Here is a 13,942-nt window from a genome sequence, read left to right as displayed (position 1 = left end):
TCTGCAATGGAAAACACGTCAGCAAGGGAGATAGGGGAATGGGTGGGTCGGACACAGGGAATATCTCTGATGGGGCGAGACCAAATGGGTTAATGTGGCTGTCCAGTCATCCATTTAACAAGAATTTCTCTCCGCTCTCCCCCCTCCCCCCCCCCGCTCTCCCTCCCCCCCCACTCTCTCCCCCCCCTTCTCACTCTCCAGTTCTTCCCCAATGGGAACGCCTTTGCCACGGGCTCAGACGACGCCACCTGCCGACTGTTCGACCTGCGGGCGGACCAGGAGCTGATGATGTACTCCCACGACAACATCATCTGCGGCATCACGTCCGTGGCCTTCTCCAAGAGCGGTCGCCTGCTGCTGGCCGGCTATGACGACTTCAACTGCAACATTTGGGACTCCATGAAGGGCGACCGTGCTGGTAGGTCTTCGGCATGCTCTCTCGGCCGCTCCCCGGCCCCTCACCCTCCCTGCACACCGCCTCACACTCGCCTGTCCTTCGAGGTGTGGAGCGATGACAACAATCTGCAGGTGCCACAAATCTGAAATAAAATCCGGAAACGGTCACCAGGTCAGGCGGCGTCTGTGGAGAGGAGAGCAGGGGTTAATGCTTCAGGTACTGGACCCTTCATCAGGACTGGGAACGAGAGAAAATCGGCAGAGAAGGTGGGGAGGGGTGTGTAAAGCAAAGGGAAATACCTTCGATAAGGCAAGACCAAACGTGGTGGTTAGAAGCCCGCTGTGGTTTCTCTCTGGCGTAGCCTGCAGAGAAAAGTGAAAGGATTCGGTGGGTGAATCGGAAGCTGAGCAGGATTTACGGTGAGCAGTTATTGAAAAAGAGCCCCCAGAACGTATAGCAAAGAATTCACAACCGAACTACAGCAACTCCCCCCGATTAAAAACAAGATAACTTCTCTGGCAAAATGCCACAAGGGACGCCTGTCAACTGTCCCATTGCCGGCACTCTGGTGTTGCTATGAAACAGCATCCTCTATCCTTTGGGCCGGGACTTGCATCTCAGGAAAGTTAAATGACATTCACTGAATATGGGCCAAACGCAGGCAAATGGGACTAGCTTAGATGGGAATCTTGGTTGGCACAGACCAGTTGGGCCGAAGGGCCTGTTGCTTCTGTGCTGCATGGATCTATATTCCACGCAAACTCTGGTCAGGCCCCACTTGGAGTATTGCATACAGTTCTGGTTGCCCCGTTACAGGAAGGATGTGGAGGCTTTAGAGAGGGTGCAGAGGAGATTTACCAGGATGTTGTCTGGATTGGAGAGCATGTCTTATGAGGATAGGTTGAGCGAGCTAGGGCTTTTCTCTTTGGAGACGAGGAGGATGAGACGTGACTTGATAGAGGTGTACAAGATGATAAGAGGCATAGATCGAGAGGACAGTCAGAGACTTATTCCCAGGGCGACAATGGCTAACACGAGGGGATATAATTTTAAGGTGAGTGGAAGAAGGTATAAGGGGGATGTCAGAGGTAAGTTTTTTTTACACAGAGTGGTGGGTGCGTGGAACGCACTGCCGGCAGAGGTTGTGGGGGCAGACACGTTGGGGACATTTAAGGGACTCTTAGATAGACACATGAATGATAGAAAAATGGAGGGCTATGTGGGAGGGAAGGGTTCGATAGATCTTAGAGCAGAATAAAATGTCGGCACAACATTGTGGGCCGAAGGGCCTGTACTGTGCTGTAGTGTTCTATAAGAGTTTCAACCAGGATGCTGCCTGGATTAGAGGGCATGTGCTATAAGGAGAGGTTGGACAAACTTGGGTTGTTTTCTCTGGAGTGTCGGAGGCTGAGGGGAGACCTGATGGAAGGTTATAAAATTATGAGAGGCATAGATACGGTAGATAGAGTCTCTTTCCCAGGGTAGAGATGTCAAATACTAGAGGGCATAGCTTTAAGGTGAGGGGGGAAAGTTTAAAGGAGATGTGCGGGGCAAATTATTTTTTACACGGAGAGTGGTGGGTGCCTGGAATGGGCTGCCAGGGGTGGTGGTGGAGGCAGATACAATAGAGGTATTTAAGAGGCTTTTAAATAGACACATGAATATGGAGGGAAAAGGATCCTGTTCAGACAGAAGGGATTAGCTTAGTTTGGCAGCGTGTTCAGCACAGACATGGTGGGCCGAAGGGCCTGTGCTGTGCTGTTCGATGTTCTAAGGCAATCAGAGTTGAGAGGAATGAAAGAGTTTTGTATTTGTCACATGTGGGGAGGTAGAAAGGGGGCTTGGAAAGGTTGAGACCCAATACCATAAATGTGTTCCCTCAGCATGAGGACTCAGACCTATTCCTGAAGGGATCAAGCAGCAAAGTGTTGAGCTGAACCCGTGGCTGGTGGAGCAGGTTGAGTGGGCTGTATGGCCAAATCCTCCGCCACTGTCGTTGGGTGAGTAAGGATCGGGCTCTGCCCTCTACCCGTGGGTCTCGAACTGCTCTACCTGCAGCTGATTCTCAATGCAATGTGACTTAATTGGAGAGTTTCTCCACTCCCTACCCACCCCACACCAAAGGTCTGACTTTGTCCAGAAGCTGGGAAGAGCTCCCTCCGGGAGTCACTGATTCTACTTGGACTGTGGTTCCACAGGCATCTCCCAAACCAGCCGCAGCTACGCAATCTTGCAGCATTGAGGGCTTTGGAGGGGCTGGGGGCTTTGTTGACATCCAAACCAGCAAAAACTCTTCATGGATGAGGCAGTTCTTCCAGTACAGGAGTTGAGAAGTTGTGCTGCAGTTATATTAGAAGTTGGTGAGGCCGCACTTGGAGTACTGTGTACAGGTTTGTTTGCCCCGTTATAGGAAAGATGTTCAAACTAGAGAGTGCAGAAAAGATTTACCAGGACGTTGCCTGGACTTGGGGGCCTAAGTTACAAGGAGAGGTTGTGTAGACCAGGACTTTATTCCCTGGAACGCAGGAGATTGAGAGGTGACCTGATAGAGGTGTACAAGATCATGAGGGGCATAGACAGGGTGAAGACACATCGTCTTTTCCCAGGGAGGGGGTGCTAAAAACAAGAGGGCAGAGGTTTAAGAGCAGAAGTGAGAGATTTAAAAGGGACATCAGGGGCAGCTTCTTCACACAAAGGATGGTGCATATTTGGAATGAGCTGCCAGAAATAGTGGTTTGAGGCGGGCACATTAGCAAGGTTTAAAAGCCATCCAGATAAGTCCATGGATAGGAGAGGTTTAGAGGGCTATGGGCCAAACGTGGGCAGGTGGGACTGGCTCACTGGGCAACACCGTCGGCATGGACAAGTTGGGTGGAAGGGCCTGTTTCCATGCTGTGTGATTCTAAACTCAGGGTAGAACGCCGGCTTCTACCACCGCTGACTGACCGATGTGCAATACGGAGGCAGGAGAAGGAGTGGGCATTTCCCAGGACTGGTGAAGAGACCCTCACCTGATGCATTAACTGGAGACTCAAGAGGCTGCAGATGCTGGAATCTGGAGCACAAAGACAGCATCTGAGGAGGGAGATGGACAGTCGACGTTTTGGGCCAAGACCATGTGTTTAACTGTTAGGGGAAACATTATCTGTTTCTCTTCCCACAGATGTTACATGACCCGGTTGGTCTGACAGCATTTTCCACTTTCTATGTTTTTTCTTAACCATCACGTACAAATCTAGCCTGCCAGGCAAGTTCCATTATTACCATTAACCACTCATTACACAGACCTAGAAGCTTAATGTGTTGATAATTGTCCCCTTTGAGACATTTTGACTCATCCTATCACAGAAACGTTCCTCCCCCTCCTCTCCTGCTGAAAACTAACCTGCATCTCTCTCTCCTGGTTCTGACGAACGTTGACTCTCTCTCTCTCTCCTCAGATGCTGCCTAACCTTGCCGATATTTCCAGCATTTGCTGGTTTTGTTTCAGATTACCATTATCTGCAGTTTTTTCTTTATTCTCATTTACTGCAATCAAGCCTGTTTCAATCGTGATTGGATTAGTTTATCATTGCCACGTATACCGAGATACAGTGAAAAACTTCGTGTGATCATGCCATGCATAAGTACATTGAGGTAGTGAAAACAGAACACAGAACAGTACAGCACAGGAACAGGCCCTTCGGCCCACAATGTCTATGCCGAACACGAAGCCAAATGAAACTAACCTCATCTGCCTGCACGTGATCCATATTCCTCCATTCTCTGCAGATTCATGTGCCTATCTAAGAGCCTCTTAAACGTCTCTATCGTATCTGCCTCCACCTCCACCCCTGGCAGCCCGTTCCAGGCACCCACCGCTCTCTGTGTAAAACAAAACTTGCCCCACACATCTCCTTTAAACTTCCCCCTCTCACCTTAAATGCATGCCCTCTAGTGTGAGACATTTGAAAACAGAATGTATAACTTCCCTTATTAACTTCAACAAAAACCTCTTGATCTCAGCTTTAACTGAAAACAATTGACCCAACGTCAGTTACTGTTTCTAGGAGATGTATGCTAGCATCCACTGCCATCTGGTAGATCAGCTTGCTCACTATGCTATTGCTCAGACCGTGGTCCTGAACCAGTGAGGAAGGGTTGATGGTGTAGAAGTCTCGGTCCCCCTTCATAACTCGCTAACGTCATGCAACAAATTTCTAAATTCCTGAAATTGCTGCTCTGATTAACAGCTTTGAGAATCGTGGTGGTGTTTGAGCTGTAGTTTTGATGTTGGAGATATTGAAGCCACAGCAAAAGGTATCTTCTGAGAGTGGTTTCTCCAGCAAGATCGCTGTGTACAGTGGTTGGCTGCATGTACAGACCCAGTGACTTAAAACAGTACTGTTTGAGGGCTCGGTTGTGGCAGGCGTTGTTGAGACATCCCACTTGTAATACCATTATCCTCGGGAATAGTGCAGACACCTTCACATACAAGATGGGAGAGGAACGGTAAAAAGTTGCTCCGTGGCACCACCTACCAGCCAGTCTGCAACTGCAGGAAATGGTGCATTGTAAAAACCATTCACAGAGGAGTTCAATTCGGCCGGAATTACGGACCAGGCAAAATTTCCCCCCAAACATCGTCCCGGTCACTTGCCAAACCCAGCTTTTGATTTCCAGCCCTTTCCACAGCAGTTTGGAGGGGTGGGTGTGGAGGGACCTGCCTTAGAGGGGCAGTCTGAAAGAAGAAGGCACAGACTTGGTGTCAGGGTCAGGCCATCGTGGGCATGGAGTCAGCAAGTGAAGGTGGTGGGAATCAGTGACTCCCCCACCCTCCGCGCCGCCCCCCTCTCCCTCCTCATCCCCCCCGCTCCCTCTGCGCTGCCCCCCCCCCCAACCCCTCCCTTCCTCCGCACCGCCCTGCTTGGGCCTCCCCTGGGACAGGCCGCTCGAGCCCGTGCACGCTCGAGGTGTGGGAGTGGGCTGCCCCTTCCAACAGCTTCAACTGTTTAAATCTCTGAAATAGAAGCAGCTCAGGCCATTCAGCGAAGTCCACAAACCAGCCTCCCTTCCACAGACCCACAGACTCCGTCCACACTTCCTGCTGCCTCGGGAACGCTGTCAACGTAATCAAGGACCCCTCCCACCCCAGACATTCTCTCTTCTCCCCCCTCCCATCGGGCAGAAGATACAAAAGCCTGAAAGCACGTACCACCAGGCTCAGGGACAGCTTCTACCCCACTGTTACAAGACTATTGAACGGACCTCTCGTGCGATAAAGATGGACTCTTGACCTCCCAGTCTACCTCGTCGTGGCTCTTGCACCTTATTGTCTGTCCGCCCTGCACCTTCTGTGTAACTGTAACACTATATTCTGCATTCTGTTAGAGCTTTTCCCTTTGCACTGCCTCGATGTACGGAGTGATCTGTCTGGATGGCACGCAGACAAAAGCTTCTCACTATATCTCTGTACGGGTAACAACAATAAACCAATTACCTCCATTATTCAGTAAGGCAGCTGCTGATCGTTCACCTCAGCACTACTTTCCTGCACTAACCCCAGACCTCTTAGACCAGAGAGTACAGGAGCAGAGTTAGGCCATTCAGCCCATCGGGTCTGCGCCGCCATTCAATCATGGCTGATTTTTTTTCTCAGTCCCGTTCTCCCACCTTCTCCCTGTAACACTTAACCCCCCCTCACCTCACCAATCCAGAATCTATCAATCTCTGCCTTAAATACACCCAATGACTTGGCCTCCACCGCCCTCTGTGGCAAAGAATTCCACAGGTTCACCGCCCTCTGGCTGAAGAAATTCCTCCTCATCTCAGTTCTAAAGGGACGTCCCTTTATTCTGAGGCCGTGCCCTCGGATCCCAGACTCTCCCACTGATGGGAACATCCTTCCCACGTCTGGTCTATCCAGGCCTCTTGATTGCCTTAATGTTCTAAAAATCCTCCTAACACCGTCTCTGACGTTTGTATGTCTCTGGAAGTGGTGCTGCGAGTGGCTGTTTGTCCAGAATCCAACTAATTTGGTCTCTCTCTCTCTCTCTCTCTCTCTCTCTCCTTACTACAGGAGTCCTGGCAGGTCACGACAACAGGGTGAGCTGTCTGGGTGTGACGGATGATGGAATGGCTGTAGCGACGGGATCTTGGGACAGCTTCTTAAAAATCTGGAACTAACGGTGATGTGAAATGGCATACCAGTGTAAAAAAAAACAAACCACACACATCTTTGTTAGATTTGAAACCTATAGCCCTCCTTCCCTCCCCCTCCCTTGACAAGAATTTACATTGTTTGGAATGGGGAGGAGGAAGTAAATGTATCTGTGATTAAAAACAGATACCTGACTCCTGCCTCGATTCCCTACATGTGCTCTGTTGAAGGTGAAGTTTTGCTTGTCTGTTTAAATATTGAAAAAAAACTTAAAAAAAAAATCCATGAAGTTTGTGTATAGAGCAACCAGAGAAAAGATGAAATTAACTTTTTTTTAAGGAAAGCAGATTTGATATGAGGTATCAATTTAATTATTGTTGTTGGATTTACTTTTTGTTTCTTTGCATATTAGTTTTTGTGTGTGTGTGTGTTTCAGAGCAATGGCAAGCATGTCTGCCCAAGTGTTGAGTGTCTGCCTGTCGGGGTGGGTGGGTGTGTGTCTGTGTGAGAGTGCAGACGTTTCTTTCCCTCCCGTAGAATACAGTTGCTGAAGCAATTCCTCACTTACAAATGCCGCCGTCCGTGCTCCCGGTGCTGTTGATGTCCGGCTTAAATGTCGGGAGTTGGTGGTGCCCGTCCAGGTGACAATCCTGCCGATGGTGACCGCTGACATCTAGAAAGAGAGTTCTCTTTCTGCTGCTGGCATTTGTCCCCGCCCCTTTCCCCACACTGAGCACTGTGACCGTCAGCTAAATTTGGGAATAAAACAGGAAAACAGCGCTTATGTTTAAAAAAAAAAGGAACCTTTCCCTGTGGCAGGGCACTTGGGGACAGAGGAGAAGCTTTCTGTTCAGTGGGTGCTCCAGTGATTCTGTTCCACCTCCGCGCACCTTAGGAAAAAAGCAAGTCGTTCCGAGGGGGTGTCCCAGTTGACTGTGCGGGGAGCTCAGGGCAGGGGGCAAGGAACGGAGACTGCTTTCCATCTTTGCAGTGGGTAGAGCTGCTGAATCCTGGCTCCGGAGACCCGGGTTCGATCCCGACCTCCGGCGCTGTGTGTGTGTGTGTGTGTGTGTGTGTGTGTGTGTGGAGTTTGCACGTTCTCCCTGTGACCCTATGGGTTTGTGTGTGTGTGAGGGCTCTGGTTCCCTCCCCCATCCCAACAACGTGCGGGGTCGGTGGGATAATTGTTCCCCCAGTGTGTTGGTGAGGTAGAATCTGGGAGGAGTTGGTGGGAATGGGGTGGGGGGAGAATAGGACAGGATCGGTGTAAATGGGTGGTTGATGGTCGGCAGGGACCCAGTGGGCCGAATGGCCTGTTTCCGTGCTGTATCTGCCGGGGTCGGATTCTGAGCATGCAGTCCTATCGTTACACTCCTGACCGCTGTGCATCACACACACCCGCTCGTCGTGGAGGACAGTAAAGCCACCTCCGATCTTTGCACGGTCTCGGTTTGCCGGTCACCGCCTTGGTGTGCAGCCGGAGGCTGTATCCGCCCTGGTCACAGTGTCTCACGACTCCCCACACTGTCTGGGTCCGCTCCTGTAGGGCTGACGGTTGACTGGCCCAGAGCATCCCCCCTCACCTTTCCTTGGACATCCCAGCTCTTTCACCCTCACCGTAGCTCTGAGCTCTGCCCCGACCCCCTCCACAGGGTCACCTGTTCCTGACCATGGGGCATCTCTGTCCCCTGGGTTCTGGGGTGCCCATCCCCTTTGGTGTGATCATGGTTGGCAGTAGAGCTCTGTGTGTGTGGTGCGTGCGTGTGTACGTAAGGAGGCGGCCCCCGTGAGAGAACTGGGGAGAGTGTGGAAGTACCCAGTCGACATTTCTCTGCACGGAGCAGCTTCCCCTCGTTCCCCACCACACCCACCGCCCCCCCGCCCCGAGACTCGGCCCCCAACCTGAGGTGTGAAGTGACGAGCCGGGATCGGGACCCTATCCAACTCCACCATTCTCCTGCCCACTCAGCTGCCTTCCACCCGCCCACCCCCACCCCAGACCGAGCAGAGACTCGGGACCCTCTCTTTCTTTCCCTCCCAACATTGCCTGCGCAAAAAAAAACCTGGTGACAGGAAGGTGGGGGGGATGTCGGCGGCTGGTTTGACCTCAGCACCCCTAGAATCAGCAACCAGACCGCGCCAGGACACTGAGAGATGTTTGTCTCCGCGATGTGTGCTTGCCGTGATCACTAGCAGGAGGGAGACCCTGTCACGGGGACTCCCGCCTCGCCTGAAGTGAGGGAGGAGTTTCCTCCGCACCCCCTGCCCGATATAATGGTGCACGGTGAAAGGGATTGTGCTTTGCATTGACCATGAAAAATCCCCTTTGACACAAGTATCAAGGTCACTGATAGAAGAATCGTGAACATTTTTCAGTAACTTGTATACCCAGCAAGTATTAAAGAGTATTGAAGTAATCTAGAGTAACTACATAAGATATAATCAAAAATCTGCTTTTGTGCCATATTTTATATTCTGTCTCTTCCCTCTGCACCGACACGGTGTGGCTGTAACTGGGTTTAGTTAACGTGCCAGTGCCAAAAGTGATGAAGTTGAGTGTTCAGTCCTTGCCGACACACCCAGCCCTCAGCTGCTGGTCCATTCGATGTGCCAATGGTGGTGTAATCCGCTGGAAAGTAACCAGCCCCATGGATGGTGTGGGGTGACGGTGGGAGGGGTTCTTGTCTGTTCAGTGGAGCCGGCCAGAACAGAAACAGGAGTGGTTCCCATTGGTGGCAGGTCACTAGGATCCTGCCCACCCCCCACCCCCCCCCCCCCCCCCCCGGGTCTCCCGTCGGGACCCCCACAGGATACGGAAGCAAATGTCATTGAGCCTTGCCAACCTCGGTCCAGAAGCCGTCCCCAAGTTGCCGCAACGCACAAAGGCGCGGGAGGAACTCGGCAGGTCAGGCAGCGTCTGTGGAGGGAGATGGACGGTCGATGTCTCGGATCGAGAACATCCGTCTGGATTGGGGTCCTCTCTTCCACGGGAGCTGCGCGAGAACCTGTCCCTCTGATTTCTCACCCAGAGGGTCTGGATCCGAAACGTCAACTGTCCATTTCCCTCCACGGACGCTGCCCGACCCGCTGAGTTCCTCCAGCATCTTGGTAGCAGCTCCAGCATCTTGTGCCGACAAGTTGCGGCAAATTAGTTTCCATCATCTTCAGGCTTTTGTCACCTCCCAGCTTCTGACGCCATTCCCACTCTCCCCCCCCCCCCCCCCCCCCCCCCCAATCTGGATCCACCTGTCACCCGCCAGCTCTTGCTCCATCCCTTCCCCTCCCACCTCTTTATACCGCTACCTCCCCTCTTTCAGTTTTGACCCAAAATGTGGACTGTCCGCTTCCACCCCCCACCCACCCCCAGATGTTGCCTGTCCTGGGAGCCCATGTTAGCAGGGAAGTGGTTGACATTGAGAGACGCTGCAGGGAACGGTTGCAACGATGCTGTCAGAACTGTGAGGTTGTGCCTGTGGGAGACGAAGGGGCGGCAAAGACGAGTGGGTAGGGTGTCTTTATGAAAAGACAAGGTTGATCAGTGTTCTTTGCTTTCCTGCCCGATCTGCTGAATTCCTCCAGGGCTTTGTGTGTTGCTCCAGATTTCCAGCATCCCGCAGACTCCCTCGTGTCTCAGTGATGTTGGTGCAGCTTTCTTTTCCTGGCGGAGAGCGTCTGTCACTCAGAGATCCCTGAGAGAATTGGCAAGAAAGTCGTTCACCCAGGGAGTGGGGGAGAATGTGAACCTGGACCCACGGGGTGGGGGGTGGGTGGCGCAGCTGGGTGAATGTGCTCGGTGCTTGCAAAAGGAAGCTGGCCGCGGGAAGAGTTCACTTGCCGCTGATGCTGCGTGTTCGGTTTCCGTTCCCTCAGACAGGGAGGGAGTCCTTAGTCCCTCGCCGGTGCTGTTGGACCTGACAGCAGGCAGGGGGGAAGCAGCTTACCCACGGATTGGCCTTGGTGGAGCACCAACAGGCTGCTAAAGCCACTGGCCCCCTCCTGTCGGACGTACCCCTTCGCCGCTGCTCCTTCACCCTGTTCCTGCACCTTCCAGATTTTGTTACGGACCCCCGTGCGGGGCTGGTGAGGGGAGGGGTGGAATGAAGATTCCCTCACCCCAAAAGAAAAGGTAACACCTGGTTTTGCGAAAGATGTTTCCCGACCTGCGGATATCTGGCACGCTGTCCGCCTCGTGTCGGCGTCTCCTTTCCTCCTTTCATCCTGCTCCCGACGTGTGAATCTCGCCCTGTGCAAGGGTTAGTTACCCACCCAGCTCTCCCCAGGCCGACCCAGCTTCTGGAGGTCTTGAGTTAATGTGGCTCAGATAGGCTGCTTACAGAAACCTGCCTCAGACACATCACAGAGGAGGAAGACCCCTCCCGGTAGCATCGCCGATGGCCCCTTCCTTCCTTCCACTGTGGCAATGACCGAGAGTCGACCGGGGTGGGGCTGAGCTGGATTAGATGTGCCAGGAGTTGGGGAGATACCAGTGGAGTGACTGCACTCGAAGTGGGTTGGGTTACGGAGCAGGGTGTGAGCTCCGTGCCTGCACCCCCACAGGGAAGACCACCACCCCCCTGACGAGCAGCTCGGTCTGTTCGCCTTGTATCAGCGGGCACTTGGAGACAGCGTTGAGGTATTTATAAGTCGCGGTGTGAGAGGGGTTTTGTTATCTGTGCGATCCTTAGTGTTGGGATGTCCTGCTGCATCAACGTTGCTAACTGTGCGTCAGTAGTCGGAGGGTTGGTTAACTGACGGTGTTGGTGAGGGCAAGCCTTGGCTCTGTTGCTGGGAGAGATTTAAGACCTTCCCCCCCCCCCCCACTGGGATTGGACAGGGAGGTGAAGAGGGTCTGTGTCCTCGTGGAGGTCAATCCCTCTTCCTGGCACAGTTCGGAGGCTGCAATGTGTGTCCTAGTTGTGTGCTGGTAGTCTGGCGGAGCACTGCTAGGTGTCAGGAGAGTGAGGCCCTGACAGTGGGCACAGCTGGGTAAGAGCCACGGAGTTCCGGGTTCGATCCCGACCTCCGGGTGCGCTGGTTCCCTCCCGCGTCCCAACGGCGTGCGGGGTCGGTGGGTTAGTCAGCCACTGTGAATTGCCGTCCCCTCTTTGTGCGGGCGGGGGGGTAGAATGTGGGAGAATAAAATGGGATGGGTGTGAATGGGTGATTGGCGGTCAGCACGGACTCGGTGGGCCGGAGGGCCTGTTTCCGTGCTGTCCGTTCCCTCCGCTGGGCTGAGCTGCCAGTGGGCACCGTGTGGTGGGACGGTCATCTCCTCACGGCCAGCAAACCCCCAGCCCCGCCAGCAACCTCTCCCATCCCAAGCGTCAATAAGAAAGCCACCTCCATCCCGCGGTTAACCCCTCGAGGAAAAGCTTGCAGTTGAAGACCGGAGTCTGCCAAGTGCCCTTTCACTGCCTCCCCTGCGAGAAGCTGCATCCCTGCACCAGTTTCCAACAGATTCCAGTCCCCCCCGTGCCTGTATAACCACATGCAGGATACATATCTGGCTCAGGCAAGTCACTGGTGTTTTCAAAGGAAGATAAAGGTTTAAAAAAAAGATTTAAAAAAAGCCTGCTATCAATTGTGCTCACTTTTCTTTGTGTGTGTGTGTGTGTGTGTGTGTGTGTGTGTGTGTAAATATTATATATATATTGGAGCAAGCTCTGCACAGTGTGGTAACACATGGTAGTGGAGACATATCTTTGTTGTGTAACAGGATGATGAACCACCCATTTTTAAGAATTCCAACATTTGTTTTTAGAGAACTGTATTTATCTGTACCTGATTTTAACTTGTTTTAGTGAGATTGCATTGTAACTAAGACAAAAAACTTTTCAAAAAAAAAGGTAGATGTTCTGATTTTTTTTGACATTATTGGGAGGGAGGGAGGGAAAAGATCACCGATCGCAAGTTTTTAAAAGATAAAAGTGTTTAAGAGTGACAAACTTTCCTTATTCTGAGCATTCCATCTTTATCCGGTTTTCCGGGACTGAAAGGGGGTTTTTAATTTTCAAATCACCGTTGCTCTAACGCTCTGGTGATGCAGGAATATATATAAAATATATATATGAATTTTTTCGTTTTGCATCATTTCAACAATGACAAAAATTGGGAAAAATTTGAATTTTGAATTTTTCACTCTCTAAACTTTGATTGGAATAAAATGACATTCTGTGTTCTGTACCTCTGACTGCCTCTCTCTCTCTCTCTCATCAGCCAGAGGTGGGAGACTTTGTTCACTCGTGGCTTTGGTTTCTATCCCTCCTTCCTCGTCCTTCCCCCCCGCCCACCTCTCCTCCTTTTCCCCCTCAGCACTTGATTTGAGTCGCAGCAGGGTATCTCACCGCTCAAGGTCACAGTGTCTGGAAGGGTCTCGAAGGCTAAACTTTGCCCTTCTGCCGTTCACAGTTACCATTTACTGTCAACAGCCCCGCGCCTGTAACTCGATTCGACCAGACGCACAAAGGGTGGGTGCAGAGGCGATGAGTGACGCCCCGCAAGTCCAAGAGTGCGGGGTGGAGCACTCCCTCGCTTGCCTGGGTGCGAGTGGGGTTCCAACGACTCCCAGGGAGCCCGACACCACCTGGGACAAAGCAGCCCGCTCCATTGGCACCCTCATCCACTCCCCCCCCCGACTCAACAGTCCCCAGGAAAGGCCCCACAAGGAATGTTGAACGTTCTGGGAATCAGAAGGAACTGAGGGTGGCAAGGAACAATGACACGCTCACACACACTGCAGGGGTGCCAGACTTACCCCCCCTCCCTCGGGGACAGTGGACAACCTGGTGCACAAGGACAAGGTGCCTAATGGGCCATAGTCTAATCCGTGGGAGCATCACGTCACCCTGTCCTGCGAGGCCTGAAGCAAGAGGTACCTCGCTTCTCCGAGGCAGTAACGTGGGCACAGCCAGCTGCGGCAGCAGCTCCTTATCAGGGCCACTCCCATTGAACCTCCGAAACCCTGCACCCAAGGATAAGATTTCTTTATTAGTCACATGTACATCAAAACACACAGTGAAATACATATTTTGCGTAGAGTGTTCTGGGGCAGCCCGCAAGTGTCGCCACGCTTCCGGCGCCAACACAGCATGCCACAGCTTCCTAACCCGTACATCTCTGGAATGTGGGAGGAAACCGGAGCACCCGGAGGAAACCCACGCAGACACGGGGAGAACATACAGCGGGAATTGAATCTGGGTTGCAGGAGCTGTAAAGCGTTACGCTAACCGCTACACTACCGTGCCTGCCTGGACGGGGACAGCTGGCACTGGGGAACACCCACTGCTCCATCCTCCTCCTTGGAGAACATCTCCCTCCCTCTGTCTCTCTCCCCCTTCACTAATAGAGTCGAATCCCGCACCTCCAAACAAAACACTGGGGGAATTCGGCAGGTCAGGCAGCATCTG

General features: G+C 52.5%; 1 protein-coding gene across 3 annotated transcripts in view; it reads left to right on the top strand.

Annotated features, from left to right (window-relative positions):
- The window catches only part of LOC127586711 (guanine nucleotide-binding protein G(I)/G(S)/G(T) subunit beta-2), a 145,871-nt gene extending 133,152 nt beyond the window's left edge, over positions 1 to 12,719 (top strand). For all 3 annotated transcript variants that reach the window (XM_052044868.1, XM_052044867.1, XM_052044869.1), the window contains 2 exons: positions 202 to 418; positions 6,456 to 12,719. In XM_052044868.1, the coding sequence (XP_051900828.1) occupies positions 202 to 418; positions 6,456 to 6,562 (324 nt within the window). In that variant the 3' untranslated portion in view covers positions 6,563 to 12,719. The remainder of the gene's footprint in view (positions 1 to 201; positions 419 to 6,455) is intronic.
- Positions 12,720 to 13,942: the final 1,223 nt, after the last annotated feature.

The sequence above is a fragment of the Pristis pectinata genome, chromosome 37 (genome assembly GCF_009764475.1).
Source record: "Pristis pectinata isolate sPriPec2 chromosome 37, sPriPec2.1.pri, whole genome shotgun sequence".
NCBI classification, from domain to species: domain Eukaryota; kingdom Metazoa; phylum Chordata; class Chondrichthyes; order Rhinopristiformes; family Pristidae; genus Pristis; species Pristis pectinata.
This window is presented reverse-complemented; position numbering and strand designations above follow the sequence as displayed.